Source organism: Natrix helvetica, assembly GCF_964273705.1.
Source record: "Natrix helvetica genome assembly, chromosome: 2".
In the NCBI taxonomy this organism is placed as follows: domain Eukaryota; kingdom Metazoa; phylum Chordata; class Lepidosauria; order Squamata; family Natricidae; genus Natrix; species Natrix helvetica.
The window spans coordinates 31,730,148-31,751,494 of record NC_138552.1 but is presented as its reverse complement, the minus strand read 5'-3'; the positions used below and the strand labels follow the sequence as shown (position 1 = coordinate 31,751,494).

Here is a 21,347-nt window from a genome sequence, read left to right as displayed (position 1 = left end):
TATTGACCTCTGAAGAAACTATCTGCAAAGTTACAGCAGAATAGAAAACAATTCTAAATATTTTTTGTTAATGGTTTGTTCCTCAAATTGCTTATCGTAAAGGTCTCTAGTAAAGTAAAGCAGGACTTTTGCATTATTCTTTATTCTTATGGTGCCAAATTGTCTGGAGCTTATACTTTTTATTTCCTTCTCCCACCCCAATGAGAGACGAGAACTTTTACTACAGGATTTTCAGACTTGTTTCAAAGTTCAAATGGTTTCAAATAGTTCAGCCTATTGCCAAAAATTCAGGGGCACCGAATAAATAAAAAACAATGGGCAGTCATTTTTACCACTTAGTCTTTGAGCATGTGACTCCTTTGCCAAACAAATGGAGCATATTTTCTTCTTCTTTTTTTCTATTTCAGATAGTAAGAAAATGGTACTAAGATGCCTTACGGACATTTGAAAAAAACCAACAACACAACACAACACACACTCCCACAGCACTTCTTCCTGTCCATTCCACGAGAGCTCAGAATTGCCAAGCTGTCTGGAAAAACTTCTTTCTTTAATAGAGTCAAGAATTGAGCCTACAAACCGTTCTATATTTTTTTTCACCTTGGATCCAACTAATCTGGCTGTAATTACAGACCACATTTTAGGCTTCTAGGGTGATGCTAAAAAGTGATAGCCGTAAATGTTCATTACACCCTGAGTCCCAATAAATATCATTTGTCAGCTGCAAGAGAAGAATCTCTTGAAATGCCCTTCTGCTAGACTGCTTTTCTGCAAGAGCTCATTCCACACTTAGTAGGAAATTGGTCAGGCTGCCAGATTTTAGAGTTATGCTTCCCTGAAACAGATGGGGTTTGGGGGTGTTACTGTCTTCAGTCTCGTAGGCACACAGAGGTCACCTCCGCAAGAGTATGTTTTGTGGAACATTAAAAAAAAACCAGTCCTTGTTATGACTGCCATCCAAGAAAATATTGAGTCAGTAGTACAACCCAAATGAAACAAAAGCTTCCCATCTGTTCATTGCAAGGAGACTAGTAGCAGCCTTTCAGGCTAACGATTAAAAAAAAAAGGCATACGTTTTTGTGAATCAGGAAAGCTTATGACTTTTCATAAAAGGGGATAGTCTGAAAAGGACCTATTAGGCTCCTCCAGATTTTTTAGATACCACAAACTAACATGGCGCTCCTCCTTCAGCACAACATTTTATGTTTTCCAGAACATGTCCTTGGGGAAGATGTTAGAAAAACCAAGGCACTGAAAAGGGATGATAGAATAGAACTGGAAGGGACCTTGGAGGTCTTCTAGTCTAGCCCCCTGCTGAAGCAGGAGAACCTATAATTTTTCAGATAAGTGACTGTCTAGTTAGTCTCTTCTTAAAAATCTCCAGTGATGAAGCACCCATGATTTCTGATGGCAAGCTGTTCCACTGGTTAATTGTTAGGAAGTTTCTCTTTAATACTTTAATGCTTCTCTCTTTGATTCGTTTCCAACCATTGTTTCTTGTCCTGCCTTCTGATAGTTTGTAGAATAATTTGACCCCCCTCTTCTTTGTGGCATGTGCTATCATGTTGACCCTTCTTCTTCTTTTCTTTAGACTAGCCAAAACCAAATTCTCCAGCCGTAGCTCATTTGTTACAACCATGTAATGCAGTTGACTGTCCCTACTGAAAGGGAGGCTTGCAGACTTAAAGGATTTGCTGTGTCAGAGTTTATTGACCATTCAGAAACAAGGAGAAGAATGGACTTGTAAGCAGGATTACAAAGACTATCTGACAAAAGATAAGCGAGGGAGGTGGAGGCAGGTAGCATTAAAGTAAAATGGTTCTTCTAATTTCTATGTTCTTTATAAAATAGCAAAAAAACCCAAACAGTCATTCAACAAGAGTATCATCAACTCTTATCAAAATCTGAAATAGGTTTACATGCTGTTATCTGTGTACTTCTGCTATCCCGTTGTGGTTCATTGATTTGTCTGTGTGTATGTGCTGGAAAGGGATGCGGTGGCTTAGTGGCTAAGATGCTGAGCTTGTCAATCAGAAAGGTCGGCAGTTCGGTGGTTCAAATCCCTAGTGCCGTGTAATGGGGTGAGCTCCCGTTACTTGTCCCAGCTTCTGCCAATCTAGCAGTTCGAAAGCATGTAAAAGTGCAAATAGAAAAATAGGAACCAACTTTGGTGGGAAGGTAACAGCGTTCATTGCACCTTCAGCATTTAGTCATGCCGGTCACATGAGCTCAGAGACATCTTCGGACAGCGCTGGCTCTTCGGCTTGGAAATGGAGATAAGCACCGCCCCCTAAAGTCGGGAACAACTGGCACATATGTGCGAGGGGAATCTTTACCTTTACCTATGTGCTGGGAAGCAAAAGGTAGGCTGCATACAATCTCTTTGGGGTCATGATAGGAGGTGGAACTTAGAATTCTGTCATTATATCTCTAGCGTTATTTTCAACTAGAATGTTATGTTGTATGTTTCAACTAGAATGAAAGCTTGCTTTCTAGTCACAGGTGCAATCCAATAGAAAGTCCTCCTGCACTCCATAACATGTATAATTCTGCAAGGATCTCGGTGACTTTAATGGAACCTGCACAAGTGAACTTCCTGCCAGAAGTTCTCAGTGCCTCCTCCCCCCGGTCCTAATTCAGTTGAAATTTACCAGATTGGGCTTCTTAACCAGCCATTCAGATGGATCAACCTGTCTCATTAAGTGGTGTCAATTATTCAGGTGGATTGTGTGTTTCTGAGGTTTTATTTTGCAAAGCGTGGAACAGCTACTAATTTGTCTTATTTTTTTTAACCAAAATTCTCAAGTCAATTATGCTCTGATACTGAATGTTCCATTCTCAACATATATTATCCTCAGCTTCGACACTTAAATGATATCCTCACATCACAAGCTTGATGGGGGGGGGGGGGAGAGAAAGAGAGAGAGAGAGAGAGAGAGAGAGATCTGAATAATGTTAATAGTAGAAAATTATTATTTTTTAAATCTTTCAGATGAACCAGGTTATATTTGAAATAGCAATATATGTACTGGTATTAAAAGTTTGATTCTTAGAATCAAAATGACTTTAAAAAATAGGTAGTTTAGAAAGCATATATCCTGGATGCCCTTCTGATGATAGTCGTTGCCTTGTAAAGAGATCTGGTATAGATTTTAGGACAGGCTGTGCATGTCAGCTAAGAATTATATATTTTATGGTATATCTGCCTGTAAAGCAGCTGTCATGGACTAACCTTTCCTGACTCAAAGGATGTTGACATTTAGGATATATTAGATCTCTGAAAGTTTCCAGTGGCAACCAAAAGTAGGCATTTCTTTCTGAAATTAAATTAATAATTGAAAATAGGAAGGGGGAAATATCTTGAGTGAGGTTATTTCAGTTCAGATTGTGCACATTTCTGTACTCGAAATATGCTTGCAAGAAACTTAATTCTGTAATACTAAACATACATTTTTTGAACTTTGCTCTGTTGGTGGATCTTTGGTTTCTGATTAAAAAAACAAGCAACAAAATCCAGAATTGATCCAGCTAATGCATCAGAATTGTTCATTCTCGAGCAACAATGACATCAGTTACAGTAGTTATTAAATATTGTGGATAAATCTTCTATGTAGTCTTTCGTCCCTGTCAACCGGGCGGTAATATCGAGAAAGAGATAGATCTGTGTGGCTATGACAAATTTTGTACAAAAATGTTTGTTTACTAAAATTATATGCTACCCATCTCACTATTGAGTGAGTTTAAAAATGGCCTCGTCTGCCTCATTGCTAGCCAAGGAAATCATGGTAGCCTTATCTTCTATCTATAATTTGGAAGAAATATCAATGAAGTTAATTTCTAAGTAAATACATTAGGAACTAGGATATTAAGAAGCATCCTTCTATAGAACAGAATAATCTGATATTGGAATTTTATGTAAACAGTCATGCTCTATTTTCATTTACAAGAATGTATCTATACATTGGGACGCAGTGGCTCAGTGGCTAAGACGCTGAGCTTGTCAATCAGAAAGGTTGGCAGTTCGAATTCCTAATGCCACATAATGGAATGTGCTCCCGTTACTTGTCCCAGCTTCTGCCAATCTAGCAGTTTGAAAGCATGTAAAAGTGCAAGTAGAAAAATAGGAACCACCATTGGTGGGAAGGTAACAGCGTTCTGTGCGCCTTTAGCGTTTAGTCATACAGGTCACATGACCACGGAGACATCTTCGGACAGTGCTGGCTCTTCAGCTTTGAAACGGAGATGAGCACCACCCCTAGAGTTGGGAACAACTAGCACATATGTGCGAGGGGAACATTTACCTTTTATCTATACATTAATGTGGAGTGGTAGTTAGAAAGCTGTTTTTAAGAAAGTCTGTTGTAACAGCAACTTAATAGCAAATTAGAAGCATGAGAAGTTTGACTTATTGTGAATGACAATTTAAGAACATATCGCCTGTTAACTGCTCTGTACCCTCACGTGTAAGCTTGGACAATGACAACCTCTTACAAAGACTCTCTTCACACCTCCATTCTTTTGGTGTGTTATCTTAGCGAGATTATATAGCATATTTTAACAATATTCAGCACTAAACTAACTCATGCCACTTGGGCCATATTAACATGATGAGACAGTTTTATGTTTGTGACACGTCAGACCCTATCGAGAAACATAGTTATCATAGCCTGATAAGGTTACTATACCTTACTGAACTCATTCTAAAAACAACATCAGCAGTGTTGCAATTGGGCTTTTAAAATGACCTTGGTTGCTTCATCCATTAAAGTTGTCCCACTTACTCCTGGACGTCATTTGTTTTATATTGAGGAAAAACAAGCAAAAAGTCTCCATTTAAAATGATCAGAAACTACCCAAGAGCACCCATATTTTTGCTATAAGTGTTCTGATGTGCGTAGAATCTTAAGAATTCAACAAACAATTCAGGAATCCAATATTATAATTATTAGGCAAGCTGAATATCTTTTAACATCTTTAAAACTGAATTTAATAATAATAATAATAAAATTTATTTCTTAGCCGCACCCTCTCCCGAAGGACTCGGGGCGGCGTACAAGAAAACACATATAAAATAGACAACACATACACAATAAACAAATACATGGACATGGACATGGAGAAGGGAGGCAGATAAATAGAGACAATTAAAACACAGTAAAACCTAAAAACCCCAGAATTAAAATTAAAAAACCCGTCAGGAGCAGAGTGAGCGAACTATGGTTGAGCCAGGCCAGCTATTTGGAATAGGTGGGTCTTGAGCTTTATCCGAAAGGCGCGGAGGTCAGAGGTAGTCCTAATATCCGGGGGAAGGTCATTCCACAGGGCTGGGCCCGCTACAGAGAAGGCTCTACTCCTAGACACCGCCCCCCGACATTGTCTGGCGGACGGCACCTGGAGGAGTCCCTCTCTGTGCGAGCGGATTGGTCGCAGGGATGTATGGGGCAGGATACGATCCCGCAGGTATCTAGGTCCTGAGCCATGGAGCGCTTTAAAGATCGTTATCAAGACCTTGAAATGCACCCGGTAGACCACAGGTAGCCAGTGCAGCTCGCGCAGGAAAGGTGTCACATGGGAGTACCTTGTACTCCCCATAATTACCCGCGCGGCCGCGTTCTGGACCAACTGTAGTCTCCGAGTGCATTTCAAGGGAAGCCCCATGTAGAGAGCGTTGCAGTAGTCCAGGCGAGACATCACCAGCGCATGAGTGACTGTGCGCAAGGCATCCCGGTCCAATAGGGGGCGCAATTGGCGCACCAGGCGAACCTGGTGGAACGCCCCCCTTGCCACGGCCGTCACATGGTCATCCATGGACAGCCGGGCATCCAGGAGGACGCCCAAATTGCGTGCCCGCTTCACCGGGGCAAGTTGTACGCCCCCGATGGCCAGAGATGGAATTAACTGGTTGAACCGGGGGGCCGGCAGCCACAGCCACTCTGTCTTGGAAGGGTTGAGCCTGAGTCGGTTGTCATCCATCCAGACCCGTACGGCTTCTACACACCGGGACATCACTTCGACGGCTTCGTTGGGGTGGTTCGGGGTGGAAATGTACAGCTGAGTATCATCAGCGTACAGATGATATCCCACCCCAAAACCATGGATGATCTCACCCAGCGGCTTCATATATGTGTTGAACAGGAGCGGCGAGAGGACCGACCCCTGTGGCACCCCACAGATAAGGGGGCTTAGAGTCAACCTCTGCTCCCCTGTCAACACACGTTGCGTCCAGCCGGAGAGGTAGGAGCCGAACCACCGTAGAACGGTGCCCCCGACCCCCAACCTCTCCAGTCGGTGCAACAGGATACCATGGTCGATGGTATCAAAAGCCGCCGAGAGATCTAATAGGACCAGGATAGAGGAACAACCCCTATCTCTGGCCCTCCAGAGATCATCCACCAAGGCGACCAAGGCCATCTCCATGCTGTGTCCGGGGCGAAAGCCGGACTGGCGCGGGTCTAGATAATCATTTTCCTCCAGATGTCATGGAAACTGATAAGCCACCACACTCTCTACAACCTTCGCCAAAAAGGGAAGGTTGGAGACAGGACGATAATTGGCCAGCTCCATAGGGTCCAGGGAAGGCTTCTTGAGCAAGGGTCTCACCACCGCCTCTTTCAAGGCGGCTGGAAGAGACCCCTCGCCCAGCGAAGCGTTCACTAGGCCCTGGAGCCAGTCGCGTGTAACCTCCCAGGATGCCAGTACAAGCCAGGAGGGACACGGGTCCAGCAAACATGTGGTAGGTCGCAGTCGTCCACGCACTCTGTCCAAATCCTCGATGGCAACCAAATCAAACTCTTCCCAGGTTGGTTTCTCAAGACTCGCCATGGACGTCTCCACTGGGCCACTGAAAGCGACCCAGTCCTTCCGGATTTGAGCGATTTTATCCTGCAGGTATTTCCCAAATTCCTCTGCCCTACCCTGTAAAGGGGCCTCCCGCGGCCTCTGAAACAGAAGGGAGCGGGACACCCGAAACAGGGCGGCAGGGCGGTTCTCCGCGGATGCAATGAGAGCGGCACAATATTGACGTTTGGCCGCTCTCAATGCCACAAGGTACGTCCTTAAATGGGCTCGTACCTGTGTTCGGTCAAATTCGGAACGGGAGGATCTCCAACGACTCTCTAGGCATCTCTTGCGGCGCTTCATCACCCTTAGCTCCTCGGTAAACCAAGGGGCCAGGGTGGATCGTTGCCGCCGGAGAGGCTGCAAAGGCGCCACCCGGTTCAAGGCCCCGGTAGTCGCGTTGTTCCACGCGATCACCAGGTCCTCTACCCGAGGGCGGGTCAGGGCTACAGGAGGTGGCCCAAGCTCCATCTGGAACCTATCTGGTTCCATCAGGCGCCTGGGGCGGAACCATCTAGTATTTTCCGGTTCTGCCTCCCCGCAGTGGGGGGTAGCTCCAGGGAAGTCAAGTCGGAGGAGTGAGTGGTCTGACCATGACAGCGGAGTGATGGTTAAGTCTCCTCCTCCCAGATCATTCAACCACTGGCCAGAGACAAAAACGAGGTCCAGGGTGTGACCTCCCTCGTGTGTCGGGCTCTGAATCAGTTGAGTCAGGTCCATGGCTGTCATGGAGGCCATGAACTCCCGAACCCCCTCAGATGCTCCTCCCACCGATGGCAGGTTAAAGTCCCCCATCACTAAAAGTTTGGGGGTCTCACCCGCCACCGATGCGACCAGCTCGAGGAGTTCGGGCAGGGCCGCTGATGTATAGCGAGGAGCCAGGTATACTATCAGCAGGCCCAACTGTCTCCCAGGGCCCCATTTCACAACAAGGGATTCACATCCGGACGTCTGTGGCACAGTGGACTCTCTCGGCTCTAAGTCCTCCCGAATAATCACTGCTACCCCACCGCCCCTTCCCTGGGCTCGGGGCTGGTGAAATGCACGATAACCTGGCGGGCACATTTCCACGAGGGGTAAACCTCCCTCGTGGCCCAGCCAGGTCTCCGTTATTCCCGCGAGGTCCGGCTCCCCCTCCAGAATTAGATCGTGAATGAGGGGGGCCTTATTAACGACGGACCTCGCATTGCATAACAACAGCCTCAGGCCCTGGGCCTGGAGCTCCTGACCACCTAGAACGCGGGGGTTGGTACAAACGACCGGGTGTAACCAGCACCCACGGTCTCCCAACCGACTGCGAGTTTTTGATCTGTCCTCGTATCTGCCCCTCCCTACGACCATTGGAATCAAGAAGCCCTGCACCGGAACGACATCTTCCCCCTCCTCCTCCCTTCCGCTCCCTCTGCTCGCGACCACACCTGGCGACCTGGCTCTGTCCTCGCTCCTGACCTGACCCTCCAACCCCCCCACCCCAGAACCCCTACATAATTTTAAAAAACAGTCAACTAAAAACCCCCTAAGTCTCCGCTTCCTCCACCTCTCGAGATTAATAAATCCGTCATCAAGGTGGGCCCTCGAAAGGGCGGAGGGCCACACCTGCGAGAGGGGGGACTCCCGCAGTAGGATGAGGTCTGCTCTTAAGTACATATGATGTTAAAGAGAGATTCGCCAGGGCCTAGGAACTGTGCTGTGGATGTTCCAGCCGAGTACCATGATCCAGTATAGTTTGAAGAAGTTGAAAAGGCCGGGCTCCAGTGTAAAAAGAATTGTCCAATCCTGGGTAGGGGGGGTGATGGTAGTAGGCTGGTCAGATGACAGACAATCGGTGGGGTAGTATGGTCAATGATGGACAATGGTGGGGGTTAGTAGATGGTCGATGATGGTCAATAATAAACAATGCTGGACAATGCTGGACAATGATGGGTGGTGAGGGTGGTTAAACTGTTGTTATTGTTGTTGATGATGGGTAGGGGGAGATGGTCGGTCAGGCAATAGGGTCACAGAGGAAAGGGGGAACGTCCTCCAGGGCACACACAAATGGAAGCAGGGACAAGTTGTAATAAATAATCAGCAGGGGGGGTAGATGGTTCAAGCCCCCCCCCCCAGTCTCTGAATAGCCTCCTGCGTCATAGCCCTCATCCTACCAGGCCATCGGTATCTTATCATGGCCTGCATCATTGTTCTTAACACCCAAAAAACCACCATTCCAAAACCCATCGCCACTCCTACCAGCCTTGGGCCTTCCTTTTCAGCCTCCATAATTTCTGCGCCTCCCACAGTTTGCATGGTCAATAGCAGGCCGGCGAATTTAATAAAAGACACTGTATTAAATCTGTATGGAAATCATTAGGTCTACATCCACCTGTCAATCCATAAAAGGTGAAGTAATTCTGGTCAAAGGTATCGGAAGGGTAATTTCTGAGAATTGGAGATACAGAGGTTAAAAGACGCAGGGCAGCATCTCCCATGTGACACCCTATAATTACTACTGTAATTAAGTAGCAAACTAGAAACCCAGTTTTTCAATTGTAATTTAAGAGCCACAATAAGAGTTAGAAAGAGGAGCTGAAAGATGAAAAACCTTTCATTTTGTGAATGCTTGAGGTGTGTTTGATCTGCATTTTAGTCCTATGTAGGATCACACAGACACTTGAACATGATTATGTTTAGATGTGGGGCCACTCTTATAAATTTGGAAGTGTTTTCAGCTCAGATATGTCAACATATGCATGAAACATTTCAATGTATTCAAAATATGCATTTTATTTCATTAAAGAGATACATTTTGCATGGTTTAAAATGTACAAATTGTCCCCCCCCCCCCCATTTCCGTGTAAAACACATAAATAAATGCAAGGCTTATATCAGAGATAATAAATTTATTATTTTAATTATGGCAATGTTCACAAAATGAAAGGAATATATATGAAGTAGCAATGCAGAATATTGCTAAATCTTTGTAGGTCTCCATTCTTGGTCCTTTGCTTCCAGATTATTAAATTTGTTACACTTTAATTGTGTTCTAATGCAAAATGTGTTCATTTCAAGGCATGCAAATAGTTCTGAAGTTAAAGTGGAATTGCTAACAATATCACAGATTGCAGTTTAAATAATGAAGACACGAGGAGATTCTTTTCAAGAATAGCTCTGCACACATGCATATTAGAATAGAAAAATTTTATTATTGAGGAAGCTTGCTTCCAAAATGATTAAGATCAAATGGTAAGTCTCTGATTCCAAATATATGAGACAACGGATGTAAATCAAGATTGTGATCCTTTTCACACATTGTACTACAGATTATGTTTGGCATCAAAAATAAGAGTGGTAAATTACAGTATTGTTACGGAATGGGTTGCAAGAGTCTTGCAAGTTACCATATTTTTGGGAGTATAAGATGCACAGGAGTATAAGATGCACAAAGGTTTGGAAGAGGCAATTTTTTTAAAAAAGTAAGTAGGTAAATACAGGGATAGAGAGGGAGAGAAAGAGAGAAAAATACAGTAGGTAGATAGGGAGAGAGAGAGAGAGAAGTTAGGGAGGGAGGGAGGGAGGTAGATAAAGGGAGAGAGAGAGAGAGGGGGGGGGGAGAGGGAGAGAGAGAAATAGAGAGTAGAGAAATACAGTAGATAGGTAGGGGGAGAGTGTGTGTGTGTAGGTAGGTAGGTAGAGGGATAGAGAGAGAGAAATAGAAAGAGATAGAGAAAGAAATACAATCGATAGGTAGGGTTAGAGAGAGAGAGAGTAGGTAGGTACATAGGTAGATAGAGGGGGGGAGAGAGAAATACAGTAGATAGGTAGGGAGAGAGAGTGTTGGTAGGTAGATAGAGGGATGGAGAGAGAGAGAGAAAAATACAGTAGGTAGGGAGGGAGGGAGAGAGAGAGAGTAGCAAGGTAGGTAGAGGTAGAGGTAGGGAGGGAGGGAGGAAGAGAGAGAGAGAGCGAGAGAGAGAGAGAGAGAGAAAGAGAGAAAGAAATACAGTAGGTAGGTAAGTAGATGTTTCCAGGTGTATTTATCCATGGGCTGGAGAAGGAAATCGCTGACAATCTGCAGCACCTAAGACTTTGTTTCTGCTGGCACAGCACTTGATCAAATCAGTTAAAAAGTTTTCCAAAAGGGGAAAAAAAGTTTTTGCACTCTGCAAACCTCCCCAAAATGCCAGTTTTTCGCTAAAACGTGCCTGTTTTTTGTCAAAAAAATTACATGCATAGCCTTATGGAGGCTTAGACAGTGCTGCTGGGGTCTGGGGAAGGGCAAAAAACGGCTACTTTTATGCTCATTTCTGCCCTCCCCAGCCCCCAGGAGCTCTCTGAAAGCCTCCATAAGGGTATGCTTGGCCATTTTGGTGAAGGGGGCGGGGGGACGCAAAAAAAATGCTGCATTCGATGTATAAGACGCACCCAGATGTTCTTTTTTGTATTTCTTTCTCTATCTCTTTCTATCTCTCCTCTTTTTTGAGGAGAAAAGGTGCATCTTATACTTCGAGAAATACGGTATATAATTAGAACTAGTCATTTGGTAGGGTCCTTGGTGCTCTCTGGATTTGATTATTTTCTGGCAGATCTTAATTATCCAACTAGGTAACTTCATCAGTGCACAATGAACATCATGAAACATCTGTAAAACAAAGAGAGCAGCAAGGACCTCACAGTTCAACCCTGAACTTTCTCACTTTCTCTCTCACTTTCTCTCTCTCTCTCATCTCTCTCTCTCTCCCTCCCTCTAGTCCCCTACACTTGTTTCAAAGTTCTGACAAAAGAGCATGCACAATCTTTTATCATCCTGGGTTGGTTTTTTTACTTTTGTTTTGTCATCTATTACTTCCTAAAGGTTTTAGGTTTTGCTATTATTTTCCAATCTTGGGGTTTTCCTGAGCATGCTGATACTCTCTGCTGCTTCTCTCCAATTCTACAAGCATTAAATGTCTGAGTTTGTTACCAGGAGCGATAACATTATTTTTCAGCAATGCCAAATCCTTTTGTTCTATATTCTGGAAAAAGTTTTCAGTGTTCCGTGAAGATTGTAAATATAAAATCCTCTATTTAAGCATGCAAGTACATAAAAAAAGGAACAGAGTGTGGAAAATGAACTATTTATTAACAATAATGACTAAAAATAGACTCTTAGGACTTTACTGAGAAGACTTGCTTATTTTACATCAGAATTCACAAAACAGAGGCGATAGCACTGCTTCCAAATTAGACCCCAGATTCCTTTTCACACCTTGTAAGTGATATATTTTGGGACATCTGCAGAGACAGAAAGTGCACGATGTACTTTTCCAAGTTGGATCTGGTGAGTTTTACCACTCATTTCATCTCCTCGCCTTTTTTTCTCTCAGAATCTTTTTGCTTTCCTCTCGCCTCCTCTTATTAACAGGGTTCCGAGGATCATAAATCTCAAATGTATCTTCATCTTGCACACTTGCATCTTTTACTTTTCTGGTTTGGTCCTCAAAGTGGAGCACATGTGACATCCTATAAGGTTTTTTTTTTTTAAAAAAGACATAGTAACTGGACAAACTTTAGATACTGTAAGCAAATAAAAGCCTGAACAAAACATTTACCTCCACACAGAACATCATAAAGAGTCTTACCAAAAAAATTTTTTTTCTAACAATGAAAGTAAAAATTAGGAACATAGTTGCCTCATTAGGCATTTGAATTATTGTGTCTCCTGGAACAATTTCTACCAAAAACAATTCAGGAATTTTATTCCTCCTTCCTTTGGAAACCCCACCTCTACCCTTGCCGCTGCCACCTTCCACTCTAGTTTTTTTTTTGTCAATAAATAGAATAAAACACCAACAAAGAATAAATCCAATTTGTTACACCTTTATCCTGGGGTTGTGCAGCATATTCTAGATGCACAGGTTCATGAATGTAGCACCTCTCCAAAATCTCTTGAAACAGCCATGGTTTTCCTGGAATTGCATATCGGTAACAGAAGGTAGCCGGATGATTCTACTAAGGCAGTGCTTCTCAACCTTGGCGACTTTAAATCCTGTGGACTTCAACTCCCAGAATCCCCCAGCCAGCTGGCTGGGGAATTCTGGGAGTTGAAGTCCACAGGATTTAAAGTCGCCAAGGTTGAGAAACACTGTACTAAGGAAAAACCTCAGCCTGCTAAAGTCCTGCAGACAATACGCTGCCCATGTGGTCCTGGAGGTTACAATATGCTTTCTTGAGGTGGCATTGAAGCACTGCAAGGTTTGCTCTACATACACATGTCAGATAGCTAAATATGTTAAAGTCCAGATCAAATGAATGGAGATTCCATTTTAAAACCTCCAAGCAATTAACTGGAATTGCTATGAAAAACCACCGTATCCATTTTTCTTGGCTACAGAATATCCATCAAGTATGGTTGGTGTTTTGTTTTGCTTTGACATCTAGCCCTATTTGTGACTGCATACTCAATGCCGAATCCCCTCTCATTACTTTCTCCCCCTGATCTCAACCGAGTCCCCCCCCCCCCCCGACAGCGTGTTTTTGTTCTTAGGGCCAAGTCTGCCCTAGCAAATGCATTATGAGAAAGGAGTCACAATCAATTCTCAAGTGTATATAATCTGTGCCACTTATGTGTAGTTAAATTGTGGCCATAACATTTTTATGGCTTTTGATAATTATGCTTGTCCCACACATCAAGTTTATATTTTGGTGGTCCTTCAGGCTTTAAATATCAATTACTGGAGAGGATTGTGTAATTTTGGTAACAGAAAAATTTGCATAGAATTGTGCCTTGTCTCTGACATCCCGTTTAAGAATTTTTCTTTTGAATGTTGGCTCCTCACAGTAGATCATTTTAGCCTAAACAAAATGATGGAAGCTATAAGTCATACCTGCCTATATTAGGCAGAATTTAATAGGATGATTTCACAGAGGTTATAGGGCTGCATAAATCATTCCACAAAGGTTATTTGCAAAGCACTTTAGTGTGACTGAAGTGTTTCATTTTGAAGTATTCCTGTAGCTGCATCCTTGATCCATAGTTGTTTCAAAAGTTATTGCAGCTACAAGTGTCAGTTTGGTCTAGTGGTTAAGGCAAGGGTGTCAAACTCGATTTCATTGAGGCCTGCATCAGGTTTGTGTTTGACCTTGGGAGTAAAGTGGGCGTGGCCATCTCGACATCACTCATGTCGGGGGCGCCTCTGGTGGCCCGAATGCTCTGCCAGCAAAAACAGAGCTCAGAAAACGGAGCTCCACTTTCACTGGCAGAGAGTTGCAGGAGGCCGTCGCAGCCTCCCGAGCTCCATTTTCACTGGCAGAGGCACTGTGAGCCAATCCTTCGCTGTTTCCAAAGTGGCCCTGCAGGCCAGATCTACACACTCCCTGGGCCGGATTTGGACCATGGGCCTTGAGTTTGACAGCCCTTGATTAAGGCATCAAGGTAGAAACTGGGAGACCATAAATTCTAGTTGTGTCTTAGGCATGAAATCCAGCTGGGTGACTTTGATTTGATCAATCACTCTTTCTCAGTCCATCCCACCTCACAGAGTTGTTGTTGTGTGGAAAACAGGACAAGGAAAGAACATTAGGTATGTTCGCCTTCTTATTTATAAAAAAAATTGATGAAGGCAAGACAATCACTTAATTGGCAAGATCAGCTGAAACTCCCTGACCAGCGAGTGTAATTTGGTACTTCTTTCCACAAGGCTTGTAAAGGATATACTGTAATTGTTTTAACACACAAAAGAAAAGAGATGTATGTTAATTAGGGCTTAATAAAATGTAGTACTTGAATTTGCACCATTCCTCTCAATAATTTATGGTTTTGCTTTTCCTTAGTTATTCAGAAGGTTTTAATTAATTGTCCTTTAAAGATATTATTTTTGATATAATATTGATAGTATTGATAGTTCATTTGAACCTTCCTGAGGTTGGTGATTGGAGCTGCTGGCTACAAGTGGGAGTCAGAGAGACAAAGAGGACTAGGTAGTGGCACTTTAACTCCATTTCATTTGAACCTTCCTGAGGTTGGTGATTGGAGTTGTTTTCTACAAGGGGGGAGTCAGAGAGACAAAGATAGAGGCCCTTTAACTCCATTTCATTTGAACTTTCCTGATGCTGGTGATTGGAGCTGCTGGCTACAAGGGGGTAGTCAGAGAGACAAAGAAGACTAGGTAGTAGTCCTAATGGCGCACGAATCATATATCTATAAACCAAAATAGCAATAATACATTCTGGATTAGTGCGCTTGAGATTGTGATTTTATTTTATTTCAAAATGACCGGCTTAGTTCAATGTAATAGCTGTTTTGCACCTGTCTTTCGCAGTACTCTTTTCAAATTTAAATACTGTCCCCTTTGTAAACAAATTACTAGTCTACATAGACAGATTACCTATCTAGAATCTCTAATCTATGCTCTCCAAGCAGAAATTAGGTGCCCAATTCGGCCATTCCACACTATGAAGATGCCATGCTATCAGCTCCGTCTACCGCAAAGATCCTGCAGGAGAAGAGCACTCTGGACAACCGGGGATCTAGCAAGATGAAGCTTGAAAACGATAAACACAAAGCTTTTGCTGTGACCCAGCATAATAGATATAGCGCCCTTGCTGACCTTAATGGGGACACTAAAGAGACAGGTCAAGGTAGTTGTGATAATGATGACTCAAATAAGTAGGGGACCGTGGTCCAAAATGAAGAACTTTCTTTGGAAAGGAGAAATGGGGACCCAGGTATCACACAACAGTCGTACAAGAAGATCAAGGTATGTAAAAAGAGAAGTCACTTTCTGGTTGGTGATTCAATTGTAAGGGATGTAAATTAGGAAAGGATATGGAGGTTTTAAAAGACGTCAGGTGTCTGCCAAGTGCTACTGCCAGCAGAGACAAGAGGCGTATTCTTAAGATAGTCAAGAATGCAAGTAAGGACTGTGATGTTGATGCTATTATACATCTTGGCACAAATGATCTGTCCCAAAAAGATGTACTTTCTGTGAAGAATGATTTCCAGAGCTTGGGGTATGGACTTAGTAATGTAGGTTGTAGGCTTATCTTTTCAGAGGTTTTACCAGTATCTAAGGAACAAAAAGGGAAGGGCCAGTGTGTAGCAGAGTTTAATGTGTGGCTAAAGTAGTGGTGTAAAAGGGAAGGCTTTGGTTTTATTAGTCATGATGCCTGCAGCTGGTCCAATGAAAAACTGTACAAAAGAGATGGTTTGCACCCATCCAAGAAAGGGACTGAGTTACTTGGCATTAAATTCACAGATTTTCTGGATAAACATTTAAACTGAACAGCGGAGACAGAGAATTAATTGATACAGAACATTTCTGTCCCCGGCAATCTAAAACTCATAGGGTTATCAGTGCATGTAACATAGATGTTTGTGCGGGTCAAGCAAAACCAAGCATTTAATAGTGAGTACCATACCATGTGCATGAATCATACAAGTGGCAAGAAAATAGTGGCAGTCAGGCATAACACATGTTATGTAGACAGTAAACACAGGATCAATCAAAATGGACTCAAATGTCTATGCACCAATGCACGGAGTATGAGGAATAAACAGGGTGAATTAGAAATTCAAGTAAATGAGGGCATATACAATATTGTTGCCATTACAGAAACTTGGTGGGATGAAACCCACAAATGGAACATATAGCTAGAAGGATTTAAATTATTTAAAAAAAATAGACCAAGTAAAAGAGGAGGTGGATTTGTACTCTATATAAGAAATAACTACATCTCTACAGAAATAAAGCACAACAATGATGAGAACTATCTTGAATGCATTTGGGTCAATATTAAAGGTTGTGGGGGAAACGGCATTGCCATAGGTCTATACTACAGGCCACCCAAACAAGCAGAGAAAGTAGATGAACTTTTTGCTAGTCAGCTAACTAAGGTATGTAGGAAGCACACCACAATAGTAATGGGGGATTTTAACTACCCTGACATCAACTGGGAAACAAACTTTGCACCAAGTGGAAGATCCAACAGGTTCCTAACGAACCTAGCAGACAACTTTGTTTCCCAAAAAGTAGAGAAAGGAACAAGGGGATCGGCCATATTAGACTTAATTTTCACTAACAGAGAGGAAATGATAGAAGATGTTGAAGCCATAGGAATCCTGGCGGCAAGTGACCATGCAATATTGGAATTCAACATTATGCAAACACAAGTAGTAGAACAAGATAAGTATAAAAAGTGGAAGGAGGGGGACATAACTAAGGCAGAATATTAGCAAATAGCCCGAGCCTGTAAAGATGAAGTGAGAAAAGCTAAGGCTCACAATGAAGAAAGACTTGTCCCAAAAGTAAAAAAATAACAAAAAAGCTTCTTACAACATGTTAAAAACAAGAAAAAGGTTAAGGAAACAATTGGTCCATTGCTGGGAGAAAGTGGCAAGAAGGGGACAAGCAACAGGGAGAAAGCAGAACTATTTAACTCATTTTTTGCATCTGTCTTTACACAAAGGGATAAAACAGTCCAAACCTATCAAAAACAGCACCACAAAAATCAGATTAGGAACACAAATTGAAATAGGGAAGAAAATGGTAAATGAGCACCTGTCTATCCTAGACGAGTTCAAATCACCAGGACCGGACGGATTACACCCCAGGGTTCTGAAGGAACTGGCAAATGAGATCTCAGAACCACTGAACTATGTCTTTCAGAGATCCTGGAGCACCGCGGAACTGCCAGAGGACTGGAAAAGAGCTAATGTGGTTCCCATCTTCAAAAAAGGAAAAAAAAAATAGATCCAGGAAACTATAGACCTATCAGCCTGACCTCAATACCAGGAAAGATTCTGGAAAAGATAATCAAGCAACGAATTAGCGAACACCTAGAAGTAAACAAAGTAATAGCCAAAAGCCAACATGGGTTTGTCAAAAACAGATCATGCTAGACTAATCTTATTGCATTCTTTGACAAAGTGACAAAATTATTGGACCAGAGGAATGCCGTCGATATAGTTTACTTGGAGTTCAGTAAGGCATATGATAAGGTAGACCATAACCTACTACTAGATAAAGTAGAAGAATGTGGGTTGGACAGCATCACCACCAGAGGGATTCGTAACTGGCTGACCAACCGCACTCAACATGTAGTCCTCAATGGAACTGCATCTACATGTAGGGAAGTATGCAGTTGAGTACCCCAAGCTCTGTTTTAGGCCCAGTACTCTTCAACATCTTCATCAATGATTTGGATGAGGGAATACATGGGGAACTCATCAAATTTGCAGATGACACCACGCTAGCAGAAATATCCAACCCTCCAGAAGACAGGCTTAAGGTACAGATGGATTTTGACAAACTTGAACATTGGGCACTATCTAATAAAATGAAATTAAATGGTGAAAAGAGTAAGGTTCTACATTTAGGCGAGAAAAACAAAATGCACAAGTACAGTATAGATGGTACCTTCCTCAATAGTAGTAACTGTGAGAGGGATCTTGGAGTCCTAGTGGACAACCATATGAATATGAGCCAGCAGTGTGCAGCAGCTGCCAAAAAAGCCAACACAGTTCTAGGCTACATAAACAGAGGGATAGGATCAAGATCATGTGAAGTGTTAATACCACTTTATAATGCCTTGGTAAGGCCACACTTGGAATACTGCATTCAGTTTTGGTCACAACGATGTAGAAAAGATGTGGAGACTCTAGAAAGAGTGCAGAGAAGAGCAACAAAGATGAGACTGGAGACTAAAACATATGAAGAACAGTTGCAGGAACAGGGTATGTCTAGTTTAATAAAAAGAAGGACTAGGGGAGACATGATAGCAGTGTTCCAATATCTCAGGGGTTGCCACAAAGAAGAGGGAGTCAAACTATTCTCCAAGGCACCTGAGGGTAGAACAAGAAGCAATGGGTGGAAACTAATCAAGGAGAGAAGCAACTTAGAACGGAAGAGAAATTTCCTGACAGTTAGAACAATTAATAAGTGGAACAGCTTGCCTCCAGAACTTGTGAATGCCCCAACACTGGAAGTCTTTAAGAAGATGTTGGATAGCCATTTGTCTGGAACGGTATAGGGTTTCCTGCCTAGGCAGGGGGTTGGGCTAGAAGACCTCCAAGGTCCCTTCCAACTCTGCTATTGTATTGTATTGTAAATATATAATGCAACAAAAAGAAACCAAACTTAACTAAGGAACAGATAATACAGGTTAGGTTTCTAGAGACTTCTATCTACCTTGCTGATATAAATGACACTGTTGGTTTTGATTTGGAATGTACTCAGTATTGGCTTGCATATTAAAAGCTATTCCAAAACAATATATGAAAAGAACAAGAGACCAAGTATCCCAGAAAGGCCTTAGAAATAATGAAGCTGTTACCAGTTAGGAATGTCTTTCAACTTCTCTATTAATCACATTGCTTTGTTCTACCATTTCTCATGAATGCTTCAATGAAAAAATTGTCATGACTTCTGTAGCTGATAAAGAAATCTCCTAGAGCACACTCCTTACAATCAATTTTTAGTGTATAAATCCAGATTAATTGAGCAGACTAGAAATACAAAATTAAATATAACATTGCTTCTTAATATAAGTATTTCTGTAACCATCTTTACCATGTTTGCATTAATTCTACTTAATCAAGTTTCAAAGATATAAAGGTTATAAGCTTGCTAGGAGTATTCCCTATCTTTTTTGGCTCCAAGATGCATCAAAACCTGGAACAGATTAACATATAAACTCTGGTTTTATTAGAAGGTGAAACATATGCACACATAAAAATCTTTCCACTAGAGATGGGCTCAGGCAAACAAGGTTTTTAAAATGAAGTGATATAAGACCAAGATAAGCAAAAGTGCTCACGCAAAGAAAAAATTACCAACTGAGTAAGGATTCAGTCACCTCCATCATCTTGGTTGCAATCTGAGAGAAAAATCAGGAGATGGAATTGCCCTCTGTATCTCTGTTTTTAATTACCTTCCAAAATATTATCTCACTACTCTAGGTAGCCACCAGAGGCTTTTGAATTCATCTTCTCTAGTTCCTTAGCCAGCATGACCATTAGGGGAATTTGAGCACAGCATATCTACAAGCCGCATGGTTGGAGAAGGACAGCCTAAGAGAGGGTATTCAACCAGAGACAGAAAACTGGGCAGGTTAACACTGCATGCTTGAGGAAGCTTTATCTCCTAACGAACAGCTGTTTAAAGCAGAAGGCAGATCTCTTGCTGAGATCATTACTTCTTCAACAGAAGAACGAAGCCTACAGAATCAAGCTTTCTTGGCATAGCTGAGGAACATCTTTAGCGATTAAGCAGTAACTGTTCCAGCAACATTCCTCTAAGCAAGGGCTGAGAAGACTCAGCTCAATATCTTTTTAAAAAAATAATAATAATCCAGATTTTCTATAGATCTTCAGAGTATCTAAAGCACTCTTATAGTATTTATTCGGTGTCAGTATGCTGACATTTCATATATTTATCTTTTGAACTTGTACAACTTCAAGAAACATTACTGTGCAGCTGGGGTTTATCTTCAGAAGTTTAAATCAGGTCATGTTCCAATTTTGCAACACATAAAACTGAAAGTTACAAACTTAGTTAGTCATTTTATTTTGCTAGGAGTTTTAAAAATTCCATTTTGTACGGCTCAAGAAGTACAACTTATAATAATTTACAAAGAAAGTTACCTGCAGTATTTCCCCCCCCCCAAACATGTCTTGCTAAAATCACTTAGAATAAGCATCACTTTTTCACTTTTAACAGCAATAGTTCTAGTAACTTAAATCCGAGCTCCTCCTCCATATGTTAACATAAATAAGAAATATAAAATCAGTAATTAAAAAAACATATAGAGGTTACAAATTATTTTAAGACAAGGGTTGGTGATTCTAGCCTAACCTATTAAACAACTCCTTAAATGAGTGAGAACCTGAACAGGTAGTTTACCTGATGGAACCATCAAATGGAGCCAGTATAATAATGCAGAGGCATAGAGAAGAAAGAAAAGAGGAAGGAACCATCCCAAAATACTTTCGACAGATACAAAACAATCAGCCCAAAAGTGATAAGAGTCAAAATGCCCCATGTCCTTCACACACTCATCAGTGACAAGATGAGCTAACATTTCTAAAAAAGCTACCATGGTTTTCATTATTAACACTCCCTTATAATTCAAGAAATATAATACCCTATTTGCCTCTGCTGAGTAAGTTACCAAGACAGTATAATACTAGTAAGGGAAAAATACTAAGACCGAATACAATACTGCATCATTTTAAACATAACAATAGAGATAGGCAACTTAACTGACAACTGATGGAAGCTGTTAATCTGAGCGCCCCCCCCCACTACCTCAACTTGATGCCTTCTCACCAAAGCTCTTCAGAATGTCAAAAACATGTAAGTGACAACATCAAGTTAATTGTATTATTGTGTATTTCAGGCAGAAGAAATCTGCCTTTCTCAAAGAGAGTTGGTGAATACCCTTATTTGGCCAAATATTGAGATATTGGGGGGGGGGGGGACCTCAGTTCTTGTCACATGGCCTGAATGCGTATACAAGGCAACCACCCTCCCAACATTGTCTGCCTCTGGATGATA

At 42.1% G+C, this 21,347-nt stretch overlaps 2 protein-coding genes across 3 annotated transcripts in view; both read right to left on the bottom strand.

The window, feature by feature from the left end:
* The window catches only part of PPWD1 (peptidylprolyl isomerase domain and WD repeat containing 1), a 356,454-nt gene that overhangs the window by 239,380 nt on the left and 95,727 nt on the right, over positions 1-21,347 (bottom strand). The window lies entirely within an intron of this gene.
* CWC27 (CWC27 spliceosome associated cyclophilin) overlaps positions 10,000-21,347 on the bottom strand; it is a 136,468-nt gene continuing 125,120 nt past the window's right edge. For both annotated transcript variants that reach the window (XM_081940946.1, XM_081940947.1), the window contains exon 14: positions 10,000-12,315. In XM_081940946.1, coding sequence (XP_081797072.1) covers positions 12,153-12,315 — 163 coding nt within the window. In that variant the 3' untranslated portion in view covers positions 10,000-12,152. The remainder of the gene's footprint in view (positions 12,316-21,347) is intronic.